General features: G+C 43.4%; 1 protein-coding gene across 3 annotated transcripts in view; it reads right to left on the bottom strand.

The window, feature by feature from the left end:
• VTI1A (vesicle transport through interaction with t-SNAREs 1A) overlaps window positions 1–25,406 on the bottom strand; it is a 783,069-nt gene that overhangs the window by 607,404 nt on the left and 150,259 nt on the right. For all 3 annotated transcript variants that reach the window (XM_033941340.1, XM_033941338.1, XM_033941339.1), the window contains exon 4: window positions 13,516–13,593. In XM_033941340.1, coding sequence (XP_033797231.1) covers window positions 13,516–13,593 — 78 coding nt within the window. The remainder of the gene's footprint in view (window positions 1–13,515; window positions 13,594–25,406) is intronic.

Raw genomic sequence — 25,406 nt, 5'->3', positions numbered from 1 at the left:
GGGTGCAGAGGCAGCAGCTCTACCAGTGAGCCACACCTTCCTCCAGGCCACACAGCAGGTTGTTTCATACCTATAAAGCAATAAATCTGATACAAGTATGAATCGTTCTGCTCTAGGTAAATCCAATGACCCATTTAAAACAGCAGAAACTTCTTTATTGTCCTTGCATAATGTTACTTTATCAATGTACACTGCCTTGAGCTTTGTTAATAGGCAGTTAAAATCTAACTATAAAAGAAATATAAGTTGTTGAAATAACACGACCTAATGTACCAAAGCCAACACTAACAGGTTCTTCAAAATCCCAATGTCTACCCTACACTTTCCCTTGCCCACGATATTTATTGCGCTTCTTTCTTAAAAATGATCAGCAAGATGGAGAAATTGAATATAATATTAAAACCAGCACAGCCTTAAAGAAGCATCTGTTTCTCAAATTCCGAGGCTCAGCTTTATCGTTTCAAATTGATTAATAAATGCATTGCAATCGCAACTGTGAAACCTTTCTCAAGGCACTTTTGGTTTATTTGTGGGCCTTAAACAGAGTGCACTAACTCACCCTACGAATTACATACATTAGATGTGTTAAATTGTTTTGGTTTTTAATTATTATTATTATTATTTAAATAACTGAGAGCACCTGAAAACTGAGAGAAAGAGCCAAATAACTCAAACCAAAATATTTTGCTAGAAAAAGCTGTATCCTGTGATCCCCACATATTAAGCTGAATAGGAACAAGGCAGCCTTACCTCAAAATTATGCGCAAAAGAACAAAAATATTCTATTTTGCAATTAATTCCATAGTGCGAGTTAAAATCAAAACTTTTTTTTTTTTTTTAATATCCATGTTACACTTAGGAAGGAAGTATTAATTAACTGAATATTCAGAAGTGTATCTGTTTTTTTATCGCTGGCCGTGGCAGTAAACGATCTGATGCTCATAGGAATTCTAGGAGCGTCGGGGCTTTTACCGCCATGGCTGGCGATAAAAAACCCTAACGCGGTTTGATAAAAGGGGGGCCTAAAGAACTTAGCCAATATCAATGCTATCCAGGTTAAAGTTTATGCTGGTACGCCTGTTTCCCGGCCTTTTCCTATCTGGTTAATTTTTTGTCTGGATGAGTTGCCTGGACAAAATTTCAGGGGAGGGTAGAAAATATTTGCCTGGGTAACTCCTGAAGTTACCTGAACAAATTGTTTTGCATACAGACTCATTTGTGTATTCCAGTTTATAATGCATTCACATTTCTAGAAATGCCCACTATCTAACAAAGCCAGGCACAATTGCAACAGCAAATCCAGGCAAGAAATGATATGGAAATCAGCTGATTATTCTGGTCTTTGACCTACAAAGAAGCTAAGTTGCTTTTTGCCATCGCTTCCATCCTACTAAAGGATCTATGTACCTTCAAAGACGCCTGTGTTTGTGGCATATATATATATATCTCCATTTAGTAGAATATGGTTTGCTGGAAAAGTATGAAAACTGAACTTTGAAATGTTAAGGCATGGAGTTTTGTGTACCGCAGAAGGATAAAATACAATTAAGAGAACAAGACAGATATTGAAGGGAATTGACTTAGCAGAGAAAGAGATTGTTCACCCTCTCCAAGGTGAAGAGAACGACAGGGCACTCGCTAAAGTTGGAAGGAAAAAGATTCCGTACAAATGTAAGGAAGTTCTTCTTCACCCAGAGAGTGGTAGAAATTTGGAACGCTCTTCCTGAGGCTATTACAGGGGAAAGCACCCTTCAGGGATTCAAGAAAAGGTTAGATAGGTTCCTGTTGGACCAGAACATACGCAGGTAAGGCTAGACTCAAATAGGGCACTGGTCTTTGACCTAAGGGCCGCCACGTGAGCAGACTGCTGGTCTGACCCAGCAGCGGCAATTCTTATGTTCTTATACCATATCACAAAGTCACTTCCGTGGCAACATTCCCTGCAATTTCAGATGGGCCACGAGCACAAAAATGTTCTTTTGAGCAACTTTTTATAAGTTGGGTTCAAATGTGAGCAAAGTGTACCTCAGCAAGCATAATGCAAATAATACTGGGGATTTCCTAAATATTCTTGGCCAACTGAGATTATGTTCAGATCATTATAACTTTAAGAAGATGTTGAAAACCAAGCTGGTTGTGGAGGCACTCTTCTGATTTGTCTTTCCTGAAAATGTTATTGAAGAATCTTATGTGTTTTGATATTGTTTTATGAGTGATATGCATTGTTATTTGTTCTTGCTTTATGTACGTTTATATGGAAACCGCTGCGACTCCAGGCGGTATACAACGTTTTTTAAATAAATTAATTCACATGGATTAATGAAGGAAAGGGTTGGCGGTGACAAGTCTCAAAAGTTAGGGGAAGCTCCTTGACGCAGCGACCAGCAAAACGTGGATTCATGTCGAAGCCCCGAGCAGTTCACTGAGATGAGTACTAAACGGTTTAAAATAGTGAAATTTCTGAGTAAGGTTGAAATGTTAACACTGGGTTAAGACCGATGAGGAAGCAATCTACAGGATTTCAAAACTTTAAGTTTAGACAGTTTTGAATATAGCCACTGAGGTCAGCCTAAAGTGAACGAAGAAACTTATTGAAATATTTAGATGAAGCCGTTTGGAAACTTTAATTTTATCCAGACATTTATTTTTATTTATTCCGTTTTCTTTTTTTTTATAAATTCTTTATTCATTTTAAAACTTTCATCAAGTGTACAAAAATTTATAATAAATAAACATAAATCTAAGCATTTGTGCATCTTATCATTATATCTTATAATTATAACCCTCCCACTCCCACCCTCGAATCCCTCTACTTATTTTATTTTCATATCATGGAAACCCATCCCCCACCCAACCCTAAATCTTACATAATTAATAGAAAAATATTAGAAAAATGGCATCAATCATGACAAAAGGACGTTAATAATTTATTCCATTCTCCCAAGGGAGCTCAGAACGGTTTACATGAATTTATTCAGGTACTCAAGCATTTTTCCCTTTCTGTCCCGGTGGGCTCACAATCTAGCTAATGGGGGGATTAAGTGACTTGCCCAGGGTCACAAGGAGCAGCGTGGGTTTGAACCCACAACCCCAGGGTGCTGAGGCTATAGCTTTAACCACTGCACCACACACTCCCCTTCAGCATGTCCTCTGTTTTAAATAATTAGAAAGTACCAGCTACTAAGATCAGGCACACTGCTTTAACACCCTTAAGCAATTTGGGACAACAGTCCATACTTCGTTTGCCATGAGTACATGATTCATGATCTGTGTGTACTAAGAACATAAGAATAGCCTTACTGGGTCAGACCAATGGTCCATCAAGCCCAGTAGCCCATTCTCACGGTGGCCAATCCAGGTCTCTAGTACTTGGCCAAAACCCAAAGAGTAGCAACATCCCAGAATCTCAGCATAAGATTCCGGAACCCCAAAGAGTAGCCACCGATCCAGGGCAAGCAGAGACTTCTCCCATGTCTTTCTCAGTTACAGACTTTTCCTCCAGGAACTTGTCCAAACCCTTCTTAAAACCAGTTACACTATTCGCTCTTACCACAACCTCTGGCAATGCGTTTCGGAGCTTAACTACCCTCTCTTGCACGTACATTTGTGCTTTGCCAGGTGCTAGGCATGCATTCTCTACATCTCAGAAGTAATTGCAGTATATATTTAGATGCAAATATTTTGGGGGAAGCATGTAAATTGTGTTTATCAGTTACATACCAAATTGATTTTGTAAAATTAGAGCATATTTTCATGCACTTAAAAAAAAAAAAAAAAAAAAGAGCGATATCACTTTTTGTTTTAAATGCATGAAAATATGCTCTAATTTTACAAAATCAATTTAGTATGTAACTGATAAACACAATTTATATACTTCCCCCAAAATATTTGCCTCTAAATATATACTGCCATTACTTTCACAGAGTATAGAGTAGAGGTCTGCACGGGAACGGGGATCGCGGGAATCCCCCCTAACCCATGGGACTCCCACAGGGACCCCCCTCTGGCCAACGGGACTCCCACGGGGATGGAAGGCTTTGGAAGCAGGGTTCGTCCATATAATATAATGGACACGTCAGCCTTAGTAAAAGAGGGGATTTATAAGTTAATTACCTGAACAGAAAACAAAAAAAGGGTTCCACAAGGAAAACAGCAAAAGAAACTGTGGAATTGATGATCCTGTCAGAAGTAATTGCTGCTTTTTATGGGGACAGGCGGGGATGGAGATAATTTCTTGCGGGGATGGGTGGGGACGGAGAGGATCCTGGCGGGGACGGGCGGGATTTCTGTCCCCGTGCAATTCTCTAGTATAGAGTTGACAGTTGTAGCATGATAAATGCTTGAACAAGGTAACTAATGGAACACAACACCTAAGGCTCCTTTTACGAAGGCGCATTAGTGGTTTAACGCACGTAAAAGCACGCGCTAAACCACCGGCTGCACTAGCCACTACCGTCTCCTCTTGAGCAGGCAGTAGTTTTTCAGCTAGCGCAGGGGTTAGCGCGTGATGAATAGGCGCGCGCGCTAAAGCCGCTAACGCGGCTTCGTAAAAGGAGCCCCTAATATCACACTCAGATGTAATGTCAGAGCATGTGGGATTCAGAACTGTAGAGTCGGAGTCGAGGAGTCGGAGTCGGAGGAAATTTCGGGTACCTGGAGTCGGAGTTGCCAAACAATGCACCGACTCTGACTCCGACTAAATTTAGATTGGAATTTAAAAAAAGCAAGTTTAAATGTCCCAATTCACAAAAAGTTATAATTAATGACTTCTCTACTGTAAGAATAAAGACCAATGCATGCAGTGCCTCACGGAACCGCAAAACGAACACGTGCTTCACTATATGGCACGCAACGCACAATTCGGAGCACCAATACTTATAAATGTATTCTCCCTTCTTGTTGTTTACAACTTATTTCCAACGTTCAACAAGGTTTTCAATATCTCGTTGGTAGAAATCACCTGGTGTAGACTCGAAAAATTCGATCCAACCAAGCTCTCCCACCATACGCACAACATCTTTTTACGCGGATGAAGATCTTGTTTCACGCGGAGTCGGAGTCAGAAGTACAAAAAACTGAGGAGTCGGAGTCGGAACATTTATCTACCGACTCCACAGCCCTGCATTATTACACAGAACATAAGTTTCAAGCACCTAAACCGGAACACAAGATTTAAAGAGGAAAGAAATCCTTCTGAGACGTAGAGAATGCATGCCTAGCACCTGGCAAAGCACAGACGTACAGACTCTTAGAAAATGATAGTTCAAAGCGAGAAATCAGGTGCTCGGATAAGCTGAGAAATGAGACTGCGTCTCCTTTGGTATTCATGTATCAACCACTCTGTCATATCTTTCGCAAGCTCAAGAAAATGTTTATTCTTCTCTTTGACCTACACAGAAGCTAAGTTGTGCTAGGCTGATGTGATGCTTCTCACACAAAACCTCTCTAGAAAAGTCAAATCAATCCCATTCTTTCAGAAAATATCAAAACCTTAGAACCTCATGAACGCAGCTAACTTCTGACTAATATATATATAACGGTATGTCCAATTTGGTTTTTTACAAAAGAAAATAAGCAATACAAGTCCCCTCTTTTTTGCTTGGAAACTTACAGGGAAACCTATAAGGGAGCTGTAGTGGGGAGAAGACATGGCACCCTTTTTGTGAAGTTCACAGCAGTGCCCTGTAAGGTACCCCACTATTTAGGTGGCATGTCTGGGTGTTCAGTCCATCACTTTGCAGACTCCTCCCCCATCCAACAGGGCTTGTTCTAGGCGTTTTGGACTTGGATGAAAAGTTGGACGGAAATGTAGTATAAAGATGGACGCTTTAGTGACTTGAACGATCAGAACGGCAGGACGTATAATTAGATGATTTTTGAAAGTAAAAAAATTTTGGACGTATTTTTCGAAAATGTGTCCTGGGCTGTTTTTTACTTTGGCGACTTGCGAGTTGGACGTAAACGGACTTAGACGTCCCTTTCGATTATGCCCCTCCACGGCTCTTAACACTTGCATTGTGAGGTCATAGAGCTTTATGGTTATACTAGTCTTTAAGCCCGTTAGATTAACGGGTGCTAGAACATATGTGTGTGTGTCTGTCTTTTTTTCTCTCTCTCTCCTTAGCCGCTTTCTTTCTTTCTGCCTTTCTTTTTCCTTGGCTGTCCATCACCACCCCTTGCCTGCTCCCCCTGTCCATTTTCCCTTCCTTTTACCTCCACTGTGTCCACCACCACCCCTTCACTGCTCTCCTTATGCAGCAGCAGCCCTTCTCCCTTTGTTTTACCTCCCCCCTGTCCAGCAGCACCTCTTTCCTTCTCCCCCTGTCCAACATTAGTCCTCCGTTTTTTTTTCTTCACCTCCCCTGTCCATCAGCATCTCTTTCCTTCTCCCCCTGTCCAGCAGTAGGCATCCCTTCCTTTTTTATCCTCCCTCCTCCTTCTTATCCCTATGATACTCTTACCTTGCTCTGCCCCTGATCAGAGGTTCCCGACAGCTGCCCAGTTGCACCCATTGGAAAAGTTCCCACTGCCGCATCCCGCACCCCTCCTGACGCGGCTCCCGCTGTCCTTTCTGTCTGTCTCTGTCCCTGGCCCCCTTTACTCTGGCACGTCCCTGATGACATCATCAGAGACGCGGCAGAGCAAATCAGGGCAGTAGAAGGGCCCGAAGCAGCGTGTGGAGACTGATGTACACGCTGCTTGAATCGCCATTCGGACCCGCAGGAAGAGAAGGGGGTGGGCGGCAAAGGAGAAACGGAGATCGGCGGCGGCGACAGGAGAAACGGAGAACGTCGTCTGGCTGCGGTCCGGCTTGTGGAGGCGATCGGGTGGTGACGTATTCGCGCGCATGCGCACTCCTTCGGCCACAGACCTACAGCGCACGGAACACGAAAATAGGACTGCGCATGCGCGAGTTAGCCTTTTATTATATAGGATAAACATGAAGGCAGATAAAGGCCGAATGGCCCATCCAGTCTGCCCATCTGCAGCATCCACTATCTCCTTCTCTCCATAAGAGATTCCACATGCCTGTCCTGTGACATAGCCGGTGACTGGACTAGCTGTTACACGCTAATATTCAGTGGCCATCTTGAGCTGAATATTAGCACTTAGGAGGTTATAAGGTTATAGATCCCAAATTATGGAATATTCTATCTCCCGAAAACTATGCATTGTCTAATTTCTGTACCTTTAAGAAGGAATTAGCAAACTATTTTATTCATGCTTGCTTATCATATTATTCAATAACTGGTGGTGGTATAATTACTCAGATGTGTTTAATGTATAAGTAAGATGTTATTTAAAATTAAGGGGTCCTTTTACTAAGGCGCACTGATTTAGTGCTCACTAAATGCTAAGGTACCCATTATATATACTGGGACAGAGCGAAAGTCCACCAAGCCCAGTATCCTGTTTCCAACAGTGGCCATTCCAGAGCACAAGTACTTGGCAAGATCCCAAGGAGAAAACCAGATTTTGTGCTGCTTACCCCTAGGAATAAGCAGTGGATTTGCCCAAGCCATCTTAATAATGGCTTATGGACTTCTCTTTTAAACCCTGCTAAGCTAACTGATTTCACCACATTCTCTAACAATGAAGTCTAGAGTTTATTACCCACTGAGAGAATAAATATTTTCTCCAATTTGTTTTAAATCTACTACTTAGCTTCATCACATGCCCCCTAGTCCTAGTATTTTTGGAAAGAGTAAACAAGCGATTCACATCTACCCTTTCCACTCCACTCAGTATCTTATAGACCTCTATCATATCTCCCCTGAGCCGTCTCTTCTCCAAGCTGAAGAACCCTAGCTGCTTTAGCCTTTCCTCAGAGGGACGTCGTCCCATCCCTTTGATCATTTTCATCGCCATTCTCTGTACCTTTTCTAATGCCGCTATATCTTTTTTGAGATGCGGTGACCAGAATTGCACATAGTATTCAAGATGCAGTCACACCATAGCGCAAAACAATGGCATTATAATATTGTCATCTCTGCTTTCCATAGAAACATAGAACATGACGGCAGAAAAGGGCCACGGCCCATCTAGTCTGCCCACACTAATGGCCCACCCCCCTAACTACCTCCATGAAGAGATCCCACATGCCAATCCCATCTTTTCTTAAAATCTGGCACGCTGCTGGCCTCAATTACCTGTTGTAGAAGATTATTCCGGCGATCAACCACCCTTTCAGTGAAGAAATATTTTCTGGTGTCGCCATGAAATTTCCCACCCCTGATTTTCAACGGATGCCCTCTTGTTGCCGTATGTCCTTTAAGGAAAAAGAGATCCTCTTCCACCTCGATACGGCCTTTCTTGATCATTCCTAACACTCTACAGTGGTGCCTCACACAACGAACTTAATTGGTTCCAGGAGCAAGTTTGTTATGCGAAAAGTTCGTTATGTGAAACGCGTTTTCCCATAACAATACATGTTAAAAAAAATAATTCGTTCTGTAGCATAAAATATGCTAAGATGACATAAAAAAAGATAAATTTTTTGTTATTATTTTTATTTAGATACATCTAAAAACATACATCTCCCTGTCCTTTTACTTCCACTATCTTCCTATCCCATCTCTATTCCCTTTTGTCCCTCTCCCCATGATCAATCATCTCACCACCTCTCTCTTCCCTCACCCTCAGGGTTCAAGATTGCTTCCACTCTTTTTCCTGTTGTTCTCTCTGCCTGTCACCCTATGATTTAGCATCCCTTCTGCCCTTGTCCAATATTTCCCCTTCTCTCCCTCCCTCTCATCCCCTGCTCCAACATACCGTATTTCGACTGCCCTTCCATCCCCAGGCCTGCCAATTTCCACTCATTTACTGCTTTCTCCCACCTCTGCCAAAGCCCGCCCCCCCCCCCCCCCCCCGCAGTGATCGGCAACACCAGGCACCCCCCCTCAATCGGTGAAACAGGGCCCCCCCCTCGATCGGTGAAACAGGGCCCCCCCTCGATCGGCGAAACAGGGCCCCCCCTCGATCGGCGAAACAGGGCCGGCGACTGCTTTCTCCCGCTGCTGTTGAAGTCTGTAAACAACTTTAACACAAGCCACGGGGCTCTAACAGTGCGTATGCTGCCAACGGCTTCCTTCCTCCTTCCTCTCCCCTCATGATGTAACTTCCCATTTGGTTGATGGAGGAGGAGGATGGTAGCCGGTAGCGTCACGCACACTGCGCGGAAGGATGCAGCTCGGGCGACTTCGTTGTGTGAAACGAAGTCCGTTGTACGAATCAAGACAAGAAGTTCGTTGTGCGCAGCGTTCGCTGTGCGAGGCGTCTGTTATGCGAGGCACCACTGTATTTGCTTTCTTAGCCACCACCACAATACACAGAACTGAGGGTTTCAATGTATTCTCAGCTATGACACCTAGATCCTTTTTCTGGGCGAGATTCCTAACTTGGAACCCTGCATCACATAACTATAGTTCCCACATGCATCACTTTCACTTGATCACATCAAATGTCATCTGCCATTTTGATGCCCAGTCTCCCAGGTCCTCTTGTGATTTAATACCTTTGAACAACTTTGTGTTATCAGCAGATTTAATTATCTCACTAGTTATTCCCATCTCTAGATCATTGATAAATATGTTCAAAAGCAGCGGTCCCAGCACTGACCCCTGGGGAACCCCATTATTTAAGTACACCTCACCCAGAAAGATTTGCAGTTCAAAACTAAACTAAAGCTTAACTTTGTCTACCGAGTCATCATTCTGAGACGGCTCGACTCGATTTACAGCAATTAAATAAACAGGGAATGATTTACAAATGATACATAGAAGATAATAGCAAAATTTCAAAAGAATTAATTTTCAAAATGTTTGGCAAAGAGAATAGTTTTCTTAAAGATTTACGGAAAAATTGAAATGAACTGGAACTCCTTAAAAAAAAAGGGGAGATCATTCCAGAGTTGAGAGAGTTTAAAGACCAAAGATTGACTGAAGAACATGATTACTGGTATAAATATGTGCACATAAATACCAACATATTTGTCAGACTAGAAAGGGCAATCACTTCAGCGGCTAAAAACACTCTCAACAAATGCAGTCTATTTGTTATATCACACAGTAACGTACTGTCAATTTACTATCCAATTTGTAAGTTCCTTCGGAATCTATCCAGCTATCTTTCTTCTGTTGTAAAAAAAAACAAAAAACGTTGTTTCTTCACTGGAAATGTCCAGTCAACTCTTTTGTAATCCGCCTTGAACTGCAAGGTATAGGCGGAATAGAAATCCCTAATGTAATGTAATGGAACTCACAGTTGGTCAGCTAAATTTAAGTGTAAAACAAGAGCATGAACTGATCTCAAAATCTTTTTTTTTTTTTTTACTTTATTTAGTTTTTAATGCGAACAAAAAGTGCAATACAATTTACATACAAATAATAATAATCAAATAAGTACTTATAAACAATTGGAAGAATTGGGATCGCCTTAGTTTTCCTTTCTGGTGGGCGAGCTTATGCTTAACTTATAAGTATGAGAAAATGAATGCTGACTTGCTGGGGCATAATAAGATATTCAAATTTGTTTGGGGTCCATTGATGTCTTCTCTCGAAATCTTGTAGTTGCCATCAAATGTGGTCCCATCGACAGTGGCCAACGTTTTGCCTCCCAGCTTCATCAGGGAATTTATGAACCGTGCACAAAACAGGGGGCGAAACACTGGCCACCGTTGGTGTGACCGCACATGCTAGCAGCTACACGATTTGAAGACAAGTTCTTGCTCTTGTTTTGTACTTCTATTTGGTTGACCAACTGTGATTTCCGAAGCAATTGTTGGGAGTTTTTTAGCCGATGAAATGATTTCCCTTTCTAGTCTAAAAAAACGTTTTCTCCGACGGGGTTTTGAGGCTTTATCACCCATACCCAGTTGGTATTTATACCACATATTTCTACCAGTAATCATTTTCTGCTTTTTTAAACTGCAAAACTTTCTATTTACCCATCTCCATTGAGAATATTGACCATTTAACCCTACTCTGTTTACTTTAAATCAGTTCTTAGTCCATAATAGGCCATTACTTCCTATCTCATGACTTTCTAATTTCTTCAGAAGTATTTCATGAGGTACTTTGTCAAATGCCTTTTGAAAATCCAGATACACAATATCAACTGGCTCACCTTTAGCCAAATATTCATTCAATCCTTCAAAGAAATGCAGTTGATTGGTGAGGCAAGATTTCCCTTGACTAAATCCAGGCTGGCTCTGTCTCATTAATCCATGCTTATGTATATGCTCTCTTATTTTCTTCTTTATAATAGTCTCTACCATTTTGCCCGGCACGGATGTCTAACTCATTGGTCTATAATTTCCCAGATCACCTCTGGAACCCTTTTTAAAAATTGGCATTACTTTGGCTACCCTCCAGTCTTCTGGTACCATCTTAGATTTTAAGGATAATTTACAAATCATTAATAATAGCTCTTCAATTTCATTTTTAAATTCTATCAGTACTCTGGAATGTAAACCATCAAGTCCAGGCGATTTGCTATTCTTCAATTTGTCAAATTGTCCCATTACATCTTCCAGTGTTAAGAGATTTGCTTCAATTTCGCAGGCTCATCAGCTTTGAATACCATTTCTGACACCGTATCTTCCCCACATCTTCCTCAGTGAAGACCAAAGCAAATAATTAATTTAATCTCTCCGCTATGGTCTTGTCTTCTTTGAGTGCGCCTTTTACCCCTCGGTTGTCTAGCGGTCTGATTCTTTTCCCAGCTTCTTGCTTTTAATAAACCTAAAAAAAGATTTTACTGTGTGTTTTTGCTTCCAGCGCAATCTTCTTTTCAAAGTCTACCTTTGCTTTCATCAGTGCCTTGTATCTGATTTGCCATTCCTTGTGCTCTTTCTTATTATTTTCAGTTGAATCCCCAAATCCCTTCGTCGGGCTCTGCATCTGGCAGTGTTCAAGTCCAAATTAAAAGCCCACCTCTTTGAGAGTGCTTTCAACTCCTAACTCCTCTCACCTTGGGTTCTGAATCCTCAACCCTATATATCATGTCTGTCTGTCCAAGTTAGAATGTAAGCTCTTCTGAGCAGGGACCGTCTATTAAATGTCAAAAATGTACAGCGCTGCATACGCCTTTCAGCACTACAGAAGTTTAGTTTTAGAGGGTTCACACTTTCCAGTACAAATGTACTAGTTAAGAGGGATACGGGCCTGGGTACCCTTCTCAGCAGTCCACTAGACTACTCCACAGACCTGCTTGCTGCTCTAAGTCATACAGGCTGGTATGTACTGTTTCACTCATATCTCCATCTTCAGAGATCAGATGAATATCATTCCATATGGATACTTTGCTTTTTCATCATCTAGAATTACATTCTATTTGAGTTTATAATATTATATTTCTTTCTTTTTACTTTCCTGAAGACTGGACTGATACTATTATTATTCTTTTCTTTTTTTAATTAATTATGTTAATATCTTAGCATGTTAATAATTGTTTATATGATAGATTGTGAGCTTTTTTGGACAGATAGGGACGTTTTAAGCATTTATTGACTGTAACCCGTTCTGAGCTCCTGAGGAGGACAGGCTATAAAAATAAATGAATAAATAAAGGAGACCATGCCTTCACGCCTCCAGTAGTCAAGTCATCTGGTCAGTTTGGCCACCTTTTTGGTACTTATTCATTATTTGAACTGATCTAGCCTCAAATGTTCAATTTCAGCCCTGAATGCTTTCTGCAGTGCTCCATTATTGCGGAAAAACGTCCAAATCATAAGTCCTCCATAATGCTACCCAAAACATGCACCGATACCCTCTCCCCCCCCCCCCCCCCCCCGAGATTTAGACGCACTGCAGACAAACAGCACAGAAAACCATCTAGAAAAATGTGGTTTTGAAGATGGAAATTTGGACGCTTTAGCAAACGAAACATCCAAGCGCTACTTTATACTATTTTGGGGACGTTTTTCTCATTTGAAAATGAGCCCCGTAATGTCATATTAATACAATAACCTGTGTATACAATATTATAAACTTTGATGTGTTTAATAAATTCAAGTTTTGTAAACCGAGTACAGGAAGGATTTTTTTAAAGTCTGTTTCAAAGGCAAGCAATTGTGAACAAGACATTAGCATTCTCGATCAGCTGTCTTAAAGCTCGCTTTCGTTTGCTTCATCTGTTAGTCTTCGCGTTTCTATACTGCCCACTTATCAAAGACACAGTCTGAATGCTTTTCCCTCCCTTTGACACATCTGTGAAGTGAACTCCTAAGCTTTGTCGGCAAACAGTGCGCTTCGAGTTATTCCAAACAGGAAAGAAAAGAGAGAAAAAAAGATTCAATATAAAGAGAGCAGCCAGTGATCAGAAGGCAAAGGGTTAAATGTAGGATCCCCACGAATCATTTTGAAGTTGATTAAGACCCCGGCTTTGCATTAAACAGTATCGCTTCTGCCTGAGTTGCTGCTAATGCCGTCAGGGAGCAGCTTGAGGAGCTCAGTGTACCGGTGACCCCGTTCACCCTTCAGCCACCCACCAGGGCTTCCTTGATTAGCATGGTACCTGATTCTCCGAGGAGTTCCCATCGTCCCCCAGCAGTTCGTTCCGAACCTCATCACTGTAGGCGATCCGTGACCTTTTCTGTAAGCCAAAAATACAAAAAAAAAAACCAGAGTGAGGAAGGAAAGCTTTGGTGAAAAGTATATCAAAAGGCAACACTACTGACAGCTCAGGAGCCCCCTAATGGATACCTATTTGTTGAAGGTAATGAAATCATTTAGAAATGTCTGTCTCTTTTTAAAAGTCTTTTATAATGGATTTCATAATATCATATCTCATCCTGGAATCATGCTTTATCCTAATGCAAAACAAATTATCTACAGAAGGACCCCAAAAAAGGATGGACTGCAACTGTTTTACGTGAGAGATATGACCATATTCTTGGAGTGCTAGGTTTTCAAAGCATGTTTTTGGGTTGTTGGGAACAGTCTGAAGGGGGATGGATGCAAGAATCAGATTTGGTTATACACTTCTCCCTCGTTATTCGCGGGGGAATCGGGCAGAGCCGGACCGCGAATGGCGAAAAACCGCGATTATCCGGCTCTGACCCACCCCCACCTCCCTGCCGCCTTCCCGGCCTTACCTGGTGATCTAGAGGGCTTTTGGGGCAGGAGCAATCTTCCTACGCTCCTGTCCCGTGCAGATCGCCATGAGGAAATGGCTGCTTTGAGTTCCCGTAGTCTCTCGAGACTACGACGGGAACTCCCTACAGCCATTTCCTCATGGCGATCTGCACGGGGCAGGTGCGTAGGAAGATCGCTCCTGCCCCGAAAGTCCACTAGACCACCAGGTAAGGCCTGGAAGGCGACAGGGAGGTAAAAAATATGGGTTTTTTAAATTTTCCCCCTCCCCAGAAAAAAATCACGATTATGTGAAATCACGAGTGCAGAAACCGCGAATGGGGAGGGGGAAGTGTATGCCATTTAGAAAACCACACAATGCTGCAATACCAACTCTAGTTCTCAGATTTTCCCCCATATTTTTAAAATGCCCAGTGGACAACACAGCAGTCTGTATGCCCATCCCCTTCAAGCAGGTGCCTCCCACCCCGCCACTGCAAGGGCTTTCTCTGAAGGCTTGTGATGCTACTTTTTGAACAGCTATTCTGTTTCCTGATAGAACCTATAGCTCAAGTTTTAATTGCATGATGCTCTCTCAATCTTGTGCAGGCACATAGCCACAGGGGGCCTTGGGGGAGTCTGGGCCCCCCAATTCAGGTACAGACCCCTGGATTCCCAAGTCCCACCAGCAGAAGCGCTCCTCCAGTCATGGCCTACATTTTCTCTAGGCTACCACCACCATGTCGTATAGAGTAGCTGGTTTTAAGAAAGATTTGGACAAGTTCCTGGAAGAAAAGTCCAAAGTCTGTTATTGAGAAAGACATGGGGGAAGCCACTGCTTGCCCTGGATCAGTTAACATGGAATGTTGTAATTCTGTGGGTTTTGGCCAGGTACTAGTGACCTGGATTGGCCACTGTGAGAACGAGCTACTGGGCTTGATGGACCATTGGTCTGACCCAGTAAGGCTATTCTTACCCCCCCCCTCACACACACACACACACAAGCTGTTTTTGCCAAAGTGCGCATATGCGAGGGGGCAGGTATCCACTGCACATACTCAGTTTTATGGAAACTGAGCATACACTGGGAAGAGAGGGAGGCCCAGCATGGTGGGGCCGCCCAGGTAACATGCATGCTGCATGGGAGGAGTACATTTGCTGGCATTGCTTGGGTATCCCTGCAGGCTCAGGTATGTGTGAGGTGGGTGGTAGCAGGGTGAGGTCTCAAGGTCAAGGTCTGGCTATGTGCCTGGTTTTGTGAAACTAGAGTAAACACATAGCTCAAACTCACTGAGAACTGTATGTTAAAGGTATGGCAAAGGTGGGGGTGAGATTGTACAGTATGGAAACAATCAGGGGAGCACAGGCCCAGTGGGGGTTGCCACTCACCTCCACACCTTGTAGTAAAGAGCATCACAGTAGATATGGTATCCATATATTTCAGCTTTTATTCCAGGCCATGACCCAACATTCAAAAGCTCCTCCAAATTGACCAGCCAACCCAAAGGCATTTCCCTATCAGCTATCAAAGATATCTTAAAATGACTCAGTTAAATAAGTCTTGAGAAAGGGTTGTAAGACTGGATACATCATCGGGATCCACAAACAGCAAAACCAGATCACCACCTAACGATGACTGATTACTAAACATTCCGAAAGGAAATTAAAACCCTGCTATTCAGAAAATTTATCAAGATAGCTTAACTATTCCCAATCTTGTCAATTTCCCAGTTAGGACTCGATCATGTAATTAGTACCCTATCCTGTAATTCTAATCTAATCTGATCTTCATTTTATATACCGAATCTACTCCCTATGGAGCTCGATTCGGTTTACAGTTTGTTAAAAAATGAAACATAACAAGTAAAAACTGTGGGATCAAAACAGAAATGGGTTCGATTAGATGGATGGAAATGTCCAGTTCTCCTCTTTTGCAATCCACCTAGAACTGCAAAGTATTGGCGGAATAGAAGTCACTAATGTAATGTAATGTAATCCTTAATGAACATAAGACCATAAGAATTGCCATCTCCGGATCAGACCCTGGGACCATTAAGTCCGGAGGCCCCGCCAGGTGTACCCTGGCCTAGTTTTAGTCCCCATATCACTGTATGCTTCTCAAGGGAGATGTGCATCTAATTTACCCTTACCCGTATCACTCTATGCCACTCTTAAGGAGATGTGCATCTAGTTTACCCTTAAATCCTAGAACGGTGGATTCTGCAATTACTTCCTCTGGGAGAGCATTCCAGATGTCCACCACTCGCTGCGTGAAACAGAACTTCCTGATATTTGTCCTGGACCTGTCCCCCCCTCAGCTTCAGTCTATGTCCTCTTGTCCGTGTCACACTGGACATTGTAAATAACTGTTTTCCCTGCTCCATTTTGTCGAATCCTTTCAGTATTTTAAAAGTCTCGATCAGATCCCCTCGCAGTCTCGGTTCTGACAGTCTCCATCTCTAGTACAGGAGAATGGCAAGAACAAAGGAAGCTTTAAACAAATTCTGCTGTTTGCACCTTCTGATTAGTGGCAGCTTGCATGACAGATTATTTTGTCTCTCACATTCAACACATAGGGGTCCTTTTACTAAGACAATTTAGCGTGCGCTAACGATTAGCGCATGCTAACGCGTCCATAGAATATAATGAGTGCGTTAGCATTTAGCGCGCACTAATTAGTTAGCGAACGCTAATTGGGCTAGCGCAAGGGGGACTGTGGTCTGTTTTCTGCGCTGATTTGTGGTTTTCTGGTACCTGGGGCATTATTTCATTACTTACATTGGCAGAGAGAAGGAAGGAAAGGAATTACGTGAAGAAACAAATGTAGCTAAAGCAAAAAAAAAAAAAAAAGTACAAGTGCCCTTTTTGGACTATAAACTTGTTAGGGTCTTAATGCTAAAATGCTACACTTGCCCTACTGGAGCATTTGTTTGCTATAGTTCTTTTCTAGGGCAGGGTCTCAAATTCTTGACTTGGAAATACAGTAAAACCTGGGTTTGTGAGCATAATTTGTTCCGAAAACATGCTTGTAATCCAAAACGCTTCTATAGTGGAACCTCGGTTTGCGAGTAACCTGGTTTGCGAGTGTTTTGCAAGATGAGCAAAATACTCAGCAAACTTTTGACTCGCAAACCAAGTACTGACCCGATAAATGAGCACTTACAGTCCAGGAAGCGCCGCTTTGGGGGATTCCTCTTCCGTCTTCCGGCCAGCCTTCTACGTCGGGCGCCTTCCACAGGTTGGAGGACCTCTGTCTGGGCCTGCGCGGCCGGATGCCGTCCTGCCTGCGCGTTGCGTGTGACGCGCACAGCATCAATCATCGGTGTTGTGCGTGTCGTGCACGGCGTGTGGGTGGGGCGGCGCTCGGCTGCGTGGGCTCAGGTGGGGGCTCTCCAGCATGCGGGGGGCATCTGATGTGGAGGGCTGGCCGGTGGATGGAGGAGGCATCCCTTTGAAGCGGCACTGCAGGGTTCTCCAGCAGCTGGCGGACATTAGAGGCATCCACCCCGAAGCGGCACTGTGGGGTTCTTCTTCGGCTGGCGGACAAAAGAGATGGCGCTGCAGCACCCGACACCCGACAGGTACAGACTCCAGGTTCTGGAACAAATCTTCAGTGTTGCCACTATTTTCTATGGGGAACTTTGCTTTGATAAACAAGCATTTTGGATTACGAGCATGCTTCTGGAAAGGGTTATGCTCGTAATCCAAGGTACCACTGTATATCAAAGCGAATTTCCCCATAAGAAATAACGGAAACTCAGATGATTCGTTCCAAAACCCAAAAACTTTAATACAAAATACTGTGCGTACTTGTATTGCAAGACCTTGCTTATTTAGAACAGTCACTACACTCCCGCAGCGTCAGAGAAAGATGAACCATCGGTTCAGTTGTGATTGTGTAATGTGTGTATATTGTATGTATTGCTTGTTTATGAAGTTAAAATTTAATAAAATGTTTTGCTTGTCTTGCAAGACACTTGCATACTAAGTTACTTGCAACTCAAGGTTTTACTGTACTTTTGCGGGAAAAGAGTTTCAAAAAGCTTCATCTCAGAGTGGACGTCACACTGCTAAAATCAAACTGATCCAAAACGGTCCATTAGCCTCCAATTCCAGTCTGGGTTTCATCTTAAACAGTAACAAAAAATTGCAATACGTAATTAGGGCATTGAATGGCAGCCGAGGCTTCTGGTGATTCTTCTCAGGACTGCTCGACCATCGGGTCTTATGATCTAGCGTGGTAAAAGTTTAAGGAGCCTTAAAGCTTAGCGCACGCTAACGGACATTAATGTGCCAAGTGGCCCATAGGCATAAAACAGGATGTCCAGCATTTCGTGAGTGCTAAGCTTTACTAAAAGGGTCCCCAGGACTTGTGAATGACAAGTGACGCCTCAGAACCTCAATGTAGCATTTATACCAGAAAATGGTACAAATTATCTTAACATACAAACAACTTAATTTTGACAGAAGACTGATCTTAAACACATTAGTGTGTTGGCCTATTTACGGCAGTAAGTTAATAATAATTTTATTTCTTATATACTGCTATACCATAAGTTCAAAGTGGTTTACAACAAAGATACATACAGTCAGTGATTGAGAGGCAGGTAATAAGCATTCGATCTGGAATACAATTACAGTTGAAGGAGTACATAAGTCATCTAAAATCTAGAAGTTAGAACAATGGCGTAATTAAGAAGAGGGCAGCTGATAGGAATTGATAGAGATAGCGTAGGACATGATTTGGGATTTAGAACGCGTTACCCCTTTTTATATTTGTAATTCGCTTTGAAACTACATTATAAGCGTTTGCATCAAATTTTAATAAACACGAAACATAATTAATAGAAAAAAAAATCTGCTTTTGCATCCAAGTGATTTAATTTCATATTATATTGAGATAGGAGAAATACATAATATTATATCATTATGGGCTCTTTTTACTAAGGTGCGCTAGTGTTTTTAGCGCGCACTAAAGATTAGTGCATGTTAACCACGCGCTAAACGAAAAATACTAACGCAAGCTCTATGGAGGCGTTAGCGTTTAGCGCGTGCGGTATTGTAGCGTGCTCGAAAACTGCAAGCACACCTTAGTAAAAGGAGCCCTATATCTTCCTTTAAATATATTTTTACTTTTTTGACAAAAACATTTCAAACAAATCAGCACATGAGAAAATTAAAAATCAGGGTCAGTCCCATAATAAACGGCCTCTTTTACAAAGCCACGCTAGCGGCTAGCCATAGAGATTTCAAGGGCTTCGGGGCTGTTGCCATCTGAGAGTCAAGATTTCATTACAGAACACTAGTCTATGTATGTTCAGTTTATTTGATATACCGCTTTTCCTCACAATTATTGTCAGATCAAGGCGGTTAACACTAAGGGCAGGATTCACTAACCTGCCAGATCGGGCCCAATTTGGGCCCGATCCGGGCAGCTCCAACTAATTCAGTAAACTTTAACATGCAGATGAGGGCAGTCGGAGGAATGCCCCCATCTGCAGGCACGGATCGCTCTATATAGCGATCCCCGCGCATGCGCAGACCATCTGCAGATGGTCTGAGCATGCGCGGGACCTCCGTGCTGTCAGAGTTGCTGTTGGGGTTTTTTCTTCTTAGTGCAGCCAGGGCCGCAAGAAAGCCTACAAAAATGCTATTGCTGGACCTCAGGGCCGGCAATAGATTTTTTGGGGGGGCAAACACTTTTGGGAGCCTGTGGTTTTAACCCGCTTAAGCCCGCAGGGAAGGGTGGCAGAGTTGGGGGCAGAGTGTAGGGAAGGGTGGGAGAGTTGGGGCAGGCAGGCATGTTCGGGTTCGGGGTTGGAAGGCAGGTGTGTTCGGAGCAGGCAGGCACGTTCGGGGCTACAGGAAGCATTCGGGGCAGCAAGAGATCGGGGTTGACAGGGCAGAGAGCAGGGCTGCAGAAGGAAGGGCAGTCGCAAAGGGCTTCAGCGACTGGTCCTGAGCAGTCGCTTTTTGCGAGCACAGTCAAATAGGAAAAAAGTTTAGTGAAACGCGTCCCTGCCTACATTTGCATGGCCTTGCCCTCATCTGCATGCGCAGATCGGAGGATGGTCAGAAGACAAGTAAGTGAATCGGGCTGGGGTGGCTAAGGGGTCGCAAACCGATCGGTACACGATCGGTTTGCTTTGTGAATCTAGCCCTAGGTGCTTAAAACTTCCCTATCTGTCCAGAAAGGCTCACAATCTAACTAATATTCATTAACTAATGTTAATTGGCATCAGTATTCCTGCATTTGTACCATGTCAATCTAAACTAAACTAAACTAAACCTTGGGTTTATATACCGCACCATCTCCACGAATGTGGAGCTCGGCACAGTTTACAGGAAGAAGGATGAGAGAGGAACTACAGTGGAGAGATTAAAGAGTTAGGTGTAAAGGGGGAAGGTGAGAGGCCTAAGAGGGGGGAAGTGTTACAGTTTGGAGAATAGCCAGGTTTTTAGGTGTTTGCGGAAGAGTTGGAGGGAGCTTGAGGTTCGGAGTGGGGAGGTGAGGTTATTCCAGATCTCAGTGATTCTAAAGGGGAGGGATGACCCAAGTTTGCCTGCATGGGAAATACCTTTTATGGAAGGGAAGGATAGTTTAAAAATTTGGGAGGATCTGGAGGAAGTAGGGGTTGGGGAGTTCCAGGATAGAGGGATAACGGTAGGAAGGATGCCATGTAGGATCTTGTAGGCCAGACACGCACATTTGAAATGGATCCTGGGGATTACTGGGAGCCAATGGAGCTTAGACAGGAGTGGTGAGACGTGAACAAATTTGCTTTTCGCGAAAACAAGCTTAGCTGCGGTGTTCTGAATCCGCTGAAGTCTGTGGAGGCTTTTCTTGGTTAGGCTGAGAGAGATAGAATTGCAATAATCCAATCTGGAGAGGATGATGGATTGTACTAGGACTGCGAAGTGTTTTTGGTGAAAATAGGGTCTGACTTTCCTTAGCATGTGAAGGCTGAAGAAGCATTTCTTCACCAGGGATTGGAGATGTTCGTTGAAGGATAGAGAAGAGTCTAAGGTGACACCCAGAACTTTGCTTGAGAACTCGAGCTGTAATGGGGGGCCGGAGGACAATGGGATGGAGGAAGGTAGATGGTCTAATTTTAGGCCGAGCCAAAGGAGTTTTGTTTTGGACTCGTTTAGTTTCATATGTATTGTGAATGCCCAGGATTGGAGGTTCTTTATGCATGAGGATATGTTCGTGGAGAGGTTAGTGAGGTTCGAGTCGGTCTCAAGGAGGACGAGGATGTCATCAGCGTAAGTGTAAAGAGTTTCAAGGGGGGATAGTTGGAGTAGTTTCAGGGAGGACATGTAAATGTTAAAGAGGATTGGGGAGAGGGGTGAGCCTTGTGGGACACCACAAGTCGGGGTCCAGGGGGAGGATGAGGTGCCGCTCATGTTAACCATGTAAGAGCGGGAGCGCAAGAATTTGGAGAACCAATCAAGAACTATGGAGCTAATGCCTATCTCGGAGAGTTGGAAAATTAGAATGTCGTGGTGGACAACGTCAAAAGCTGCGGAGAGGTCGAATTGTAGAAGGACAGCAAACTTGTTACGAGAATGCAGTTGCTGAACCTTAGAGATTAGAGAGGCCAATAGGGATTCAGTGCAGAAGTTGGGTCTGAAGCCATATTGGTAAGGTAAGAGGATGGAGAATCTTTCTAAGTAGGAAGAGAGCTGGGTAGATATGATAGACTCGAGCAGTTTGGTGAGGAGAGGGATATTTGCTATTGGACGGTAGTTGGATGGTATGGAGGGGTCTAGGTCAGCTTTTTTCAGTAAAGGGGTCAATGCGATGTGTCCCATTTCAGTGGAGAATAGGCCTGATAATAGGGCAGAATTTATGAGTTTGGTAAGAGATGTGATGGCCTGTGCGGGGATTTTCTCAAATAGGTAGGAGGGAAATGGGTCCAGGATGCAGTTGCATGATTTTAACTTGAGGCAGAGTTTAAGGGTCTGAGAATCAGATATGAGCTCGAAGACAGTCCAGGATCTGTCGGCAGGGATGGGGTTGAGAGCAGCTAGGGTGGGGTTGGGTTCGGGGGGCACCAGAGAATTGTAGGAGATTGCGGGCGGGAAGGAGCGCCTTAAGGTAGAGATCTTATCATTGAAGAATTTTGCTAGGACCTCGCCTGAAGGAGATGAGGGAAGAAGGGTGGAGTCATTTTTAGTGGTTAGGGAGCGCCAAATGTTGAACAATGTGCCATTCTGGTTTTTGGATTTGGAGATCTTGTCTCCATAGAAGTTCTTCCTTGCTTTTTTTAATATTGAGTTGTAGAGTTTGATATTGACTCTCCAGGCCTGTCTGTCAGATGAGGATTTGGATTTTTTTCCATTTTCGCTCTAAGGCTCGACATTTTTGTTTCAGGTCTCTATGGAGTGGAAGGTACCAAGGGGCTTTATGGGGATAGGTGATGGATTTAGTGGTTTGGGGGGCGAGGGAGTGGTAGGTGGACTTGGAAAGGGCGATCCAGTTGTGCCAATTGTTTTCAGAGTCTGCAAGCTTGGGAATGGAGGGGAGGAGGTTGAGGAATTTGGTCCAGAACAGATTGCTCGAAATTTTTTTCCGGAAGGTAATAGAATTGGGGGATCGGGGTGGGGATCCGAGATGAGACATGAAGATGGGGAGGCAGAAGGCCCCTAGGAGATGGTCTGACCACGGGATGTGTTCCCAACGGGTGTCTTCGGCAGACGTTTTATAAGGGGTGAGGTCGAGGAACTGGATGAGGTCTAGGGTGTGCCCTTTTTCATGGGTAGGAGCGGATGTGGGGGGGGGGAGAAACCTAGGGAGATGAGGAAGTCATTGAATTCTATTGTGTCCTTGCTGGTGGAGTCGTCAAGGTGGAGATTAACGTCTCCGATGATTAGTAATCTTTGGAATTTGAGAAAGGCATTAGTTATGGTCTCGAAGACAAGGTTAGAGGAATTGGACCAAGGGATAGGTGGACGGTATAGTAACAGGATGCCCAGTGGGTGAGGACGGAGCTCATCATTAATTGAGGCTAGCATATATTCTAATGAAGCGTGGGTGCCTCTCTCGAGGAGCTGGCATGCAGAATTGGGTACGCCTAAAAGCAACTCTTTAGCACATAACTTGCAACATTTTTTCAGCTACGCATTCAAATGCCCTTTTGCATTTATATGCTAAGTGACTTCAACATGTTGGGGGGGGTCAATATTTAAAGTGACTGATCCAGTCAGAAATGGCTCCTGGCTGGTTAAATTATCTATTGGGGCTAACCAGTCATTTTCAGTGGGACTGAAAATGAGTGGTTAGCGCTTAAGTGAAAACCAGCTATTTTGGCAGCGTTCTGGGGATGGAGTACTGCAACTTGCTACTCTCAGGTCTTCCACTCAGCCATCTTTCTCCCCTTCAATCTGTCCATAACATGGCTGCATGACTCATATTCCGTTAGAGCTGCTATTCTCACGTTACCCTTCTCCTAAAGTCACTTCATTGGCTTCCCATCCGTTTTCGAATACAATTCATTCTCCTCTTACTGACCTACAAATGCATTCACTCAGATGGCCCTCATTATCTCTCTTCAGTTTTCTCCCTCTATGTTCTCCCCCTCCCCACAAGAGCTCTGCTCAATGGGTGTCCTTCTCCTCCTCTGCCAACTCCAGACTCCGTCCTTTCTGTCTTGCTGCGTCATTAGGCCTGGAACAAATTCCCCAAATCCCAAGTTCATTAGGTGGCTTCACAAACCAAGATATTCAATGCTGAAGCCTGGACAGGGCCTGGCAATGAATATTTGAGAATAACATTGGCAGTGGTCAGCAAATTGACCCCCATTATTTTTAAGCTAGTGTTCAGCTAGCATTTACACAAGTGCTAGTATTATACAAATTTACACGTGCGACCTCATTTGGAGTTTTGCGTTCAATTCTGGTCTCCTTATCTCAAGAAAGATATAGTGGTGCTGGAAAAGGTTCAACGAAGAGCGACCAAGATGGTAAAGGGGATGGAACTCCTCTCGTATGAGGAAAGACTAAAACGGTTAGGGCTCTTCAGCTGAGGGGAGATATGATTGACGACTACAAAATCCTGAGTGGAGTAGAACGGGTACAAGTGGATTGATTTTTCACTCCATCAAAAATTAGAAAGATTAGGGGACACTCGATGAAGTTACAGGGAAATACTTTTAAAACCAATAGGAGGAAAATTTTTTTTAACTCAGAGAATAGTTAAGCTCTGGAACGCCTTGCCAGAGGTTGTGGTAAGAGCGGATAGTGTAGCTGGTTTTAAGAAAGGTTTGGACAAGTTCCTGGAGGAAAAGTCCATAGTTTGTTATTGAGAAAGACATGGGGGAATCCACTGCTTGCCCTGGACCGGTAGCATGAAATGTTGCTACTCTTTGGAGTTCTGGAATGTTGCTACTTTTTGGGGTTCCGGAATGTTGCTACTCTTTGGGGTTCCGGAATCTTGCTATTCTTTGAGATTCTGCATAGAATCTTGCTACTTTTGGGAATTCTGCATGGAATGTTGCTACTTTTTGGGGTTCCGGAATCTTGCTACTCTTTGGGGTTCCGGAATCTTGCTATTCTTTGAGATTCTGCATAGAATCTTGCTACTCTTTGGGAATTCTGCATGGAATGTTGCTACTTTTTGGGGTTCCGGAATCTTGCTACTCTTTGGGGTTCCGGAATCTTGCTATTCTTTGAGATTCTGCATAGAATCTTGCTACTCTTTGGGAATTCTGCATGGAATGTTGCTACTTTTTGGGGTTCCGGAATCTTGCTTACTCTGAAATAATGGACTGTTGTTATTCCTTGGGTTTTGGCCAGGTACTAGTGACCTCGAATGGTCAACGTGGGAACGGGCTACTGGGCTTGATGGACCATTGGTCTGACCCAGTAAGGCTATTCTTATGTTCTTATGATGTATAAATTTAGATACCATGTTAGAGAATGAGGGGGTAAATGAAGTATGTCATAAGGATATTCTCTATAGCATTTCATATGCAGCCCTAAAACATATGGTTGCCTTAAATTGCAAGAATCCAAATGTGTAGTTTATATGACTGCGTTCAGATCGGGATGGTGTACCGACGCTATAAAGACATACATATCAAAGGCAAAATGCACCATGAACCTTGTCTGGAAATGTATTATGCCAAATCTCTCTCTCTCCATTTGGAGAGATCTCAGCTGTAGTAGTTTCAAACTAGCCCAGCAAAAAGTCATCGCCGGCATTAAAGGAAACAAAAAGCTTTAAAGAAACAGCGGTATCAGAGCTGCCTGTTTAATTATTCATCTCATCACGACGGGAGACTAAAACACTCCACAGTATGCAAGAATATCATATGGAGATTGTTTTTGTTT

Source organism: Geotrypetes seraphini, chromosome 4, assembly GCF_902459505.1.
Source record: "Geotrypetes seraphini chromosome 4, aGeoSer1.1, whole genome shotgun sequence".
In the NCBI taxonomy this organism is placed as follows: Eukaryota; Metazoa; Chordata; class Amphibia; order Gymnophiona; family Dermophiidae; genus Geotrypetes; species Geotrypetes seraphini.
Note: the sequence above shows the minus strand (reverse complement) of the source record. Positions and strands in the feature narration are given on the sequence as shown.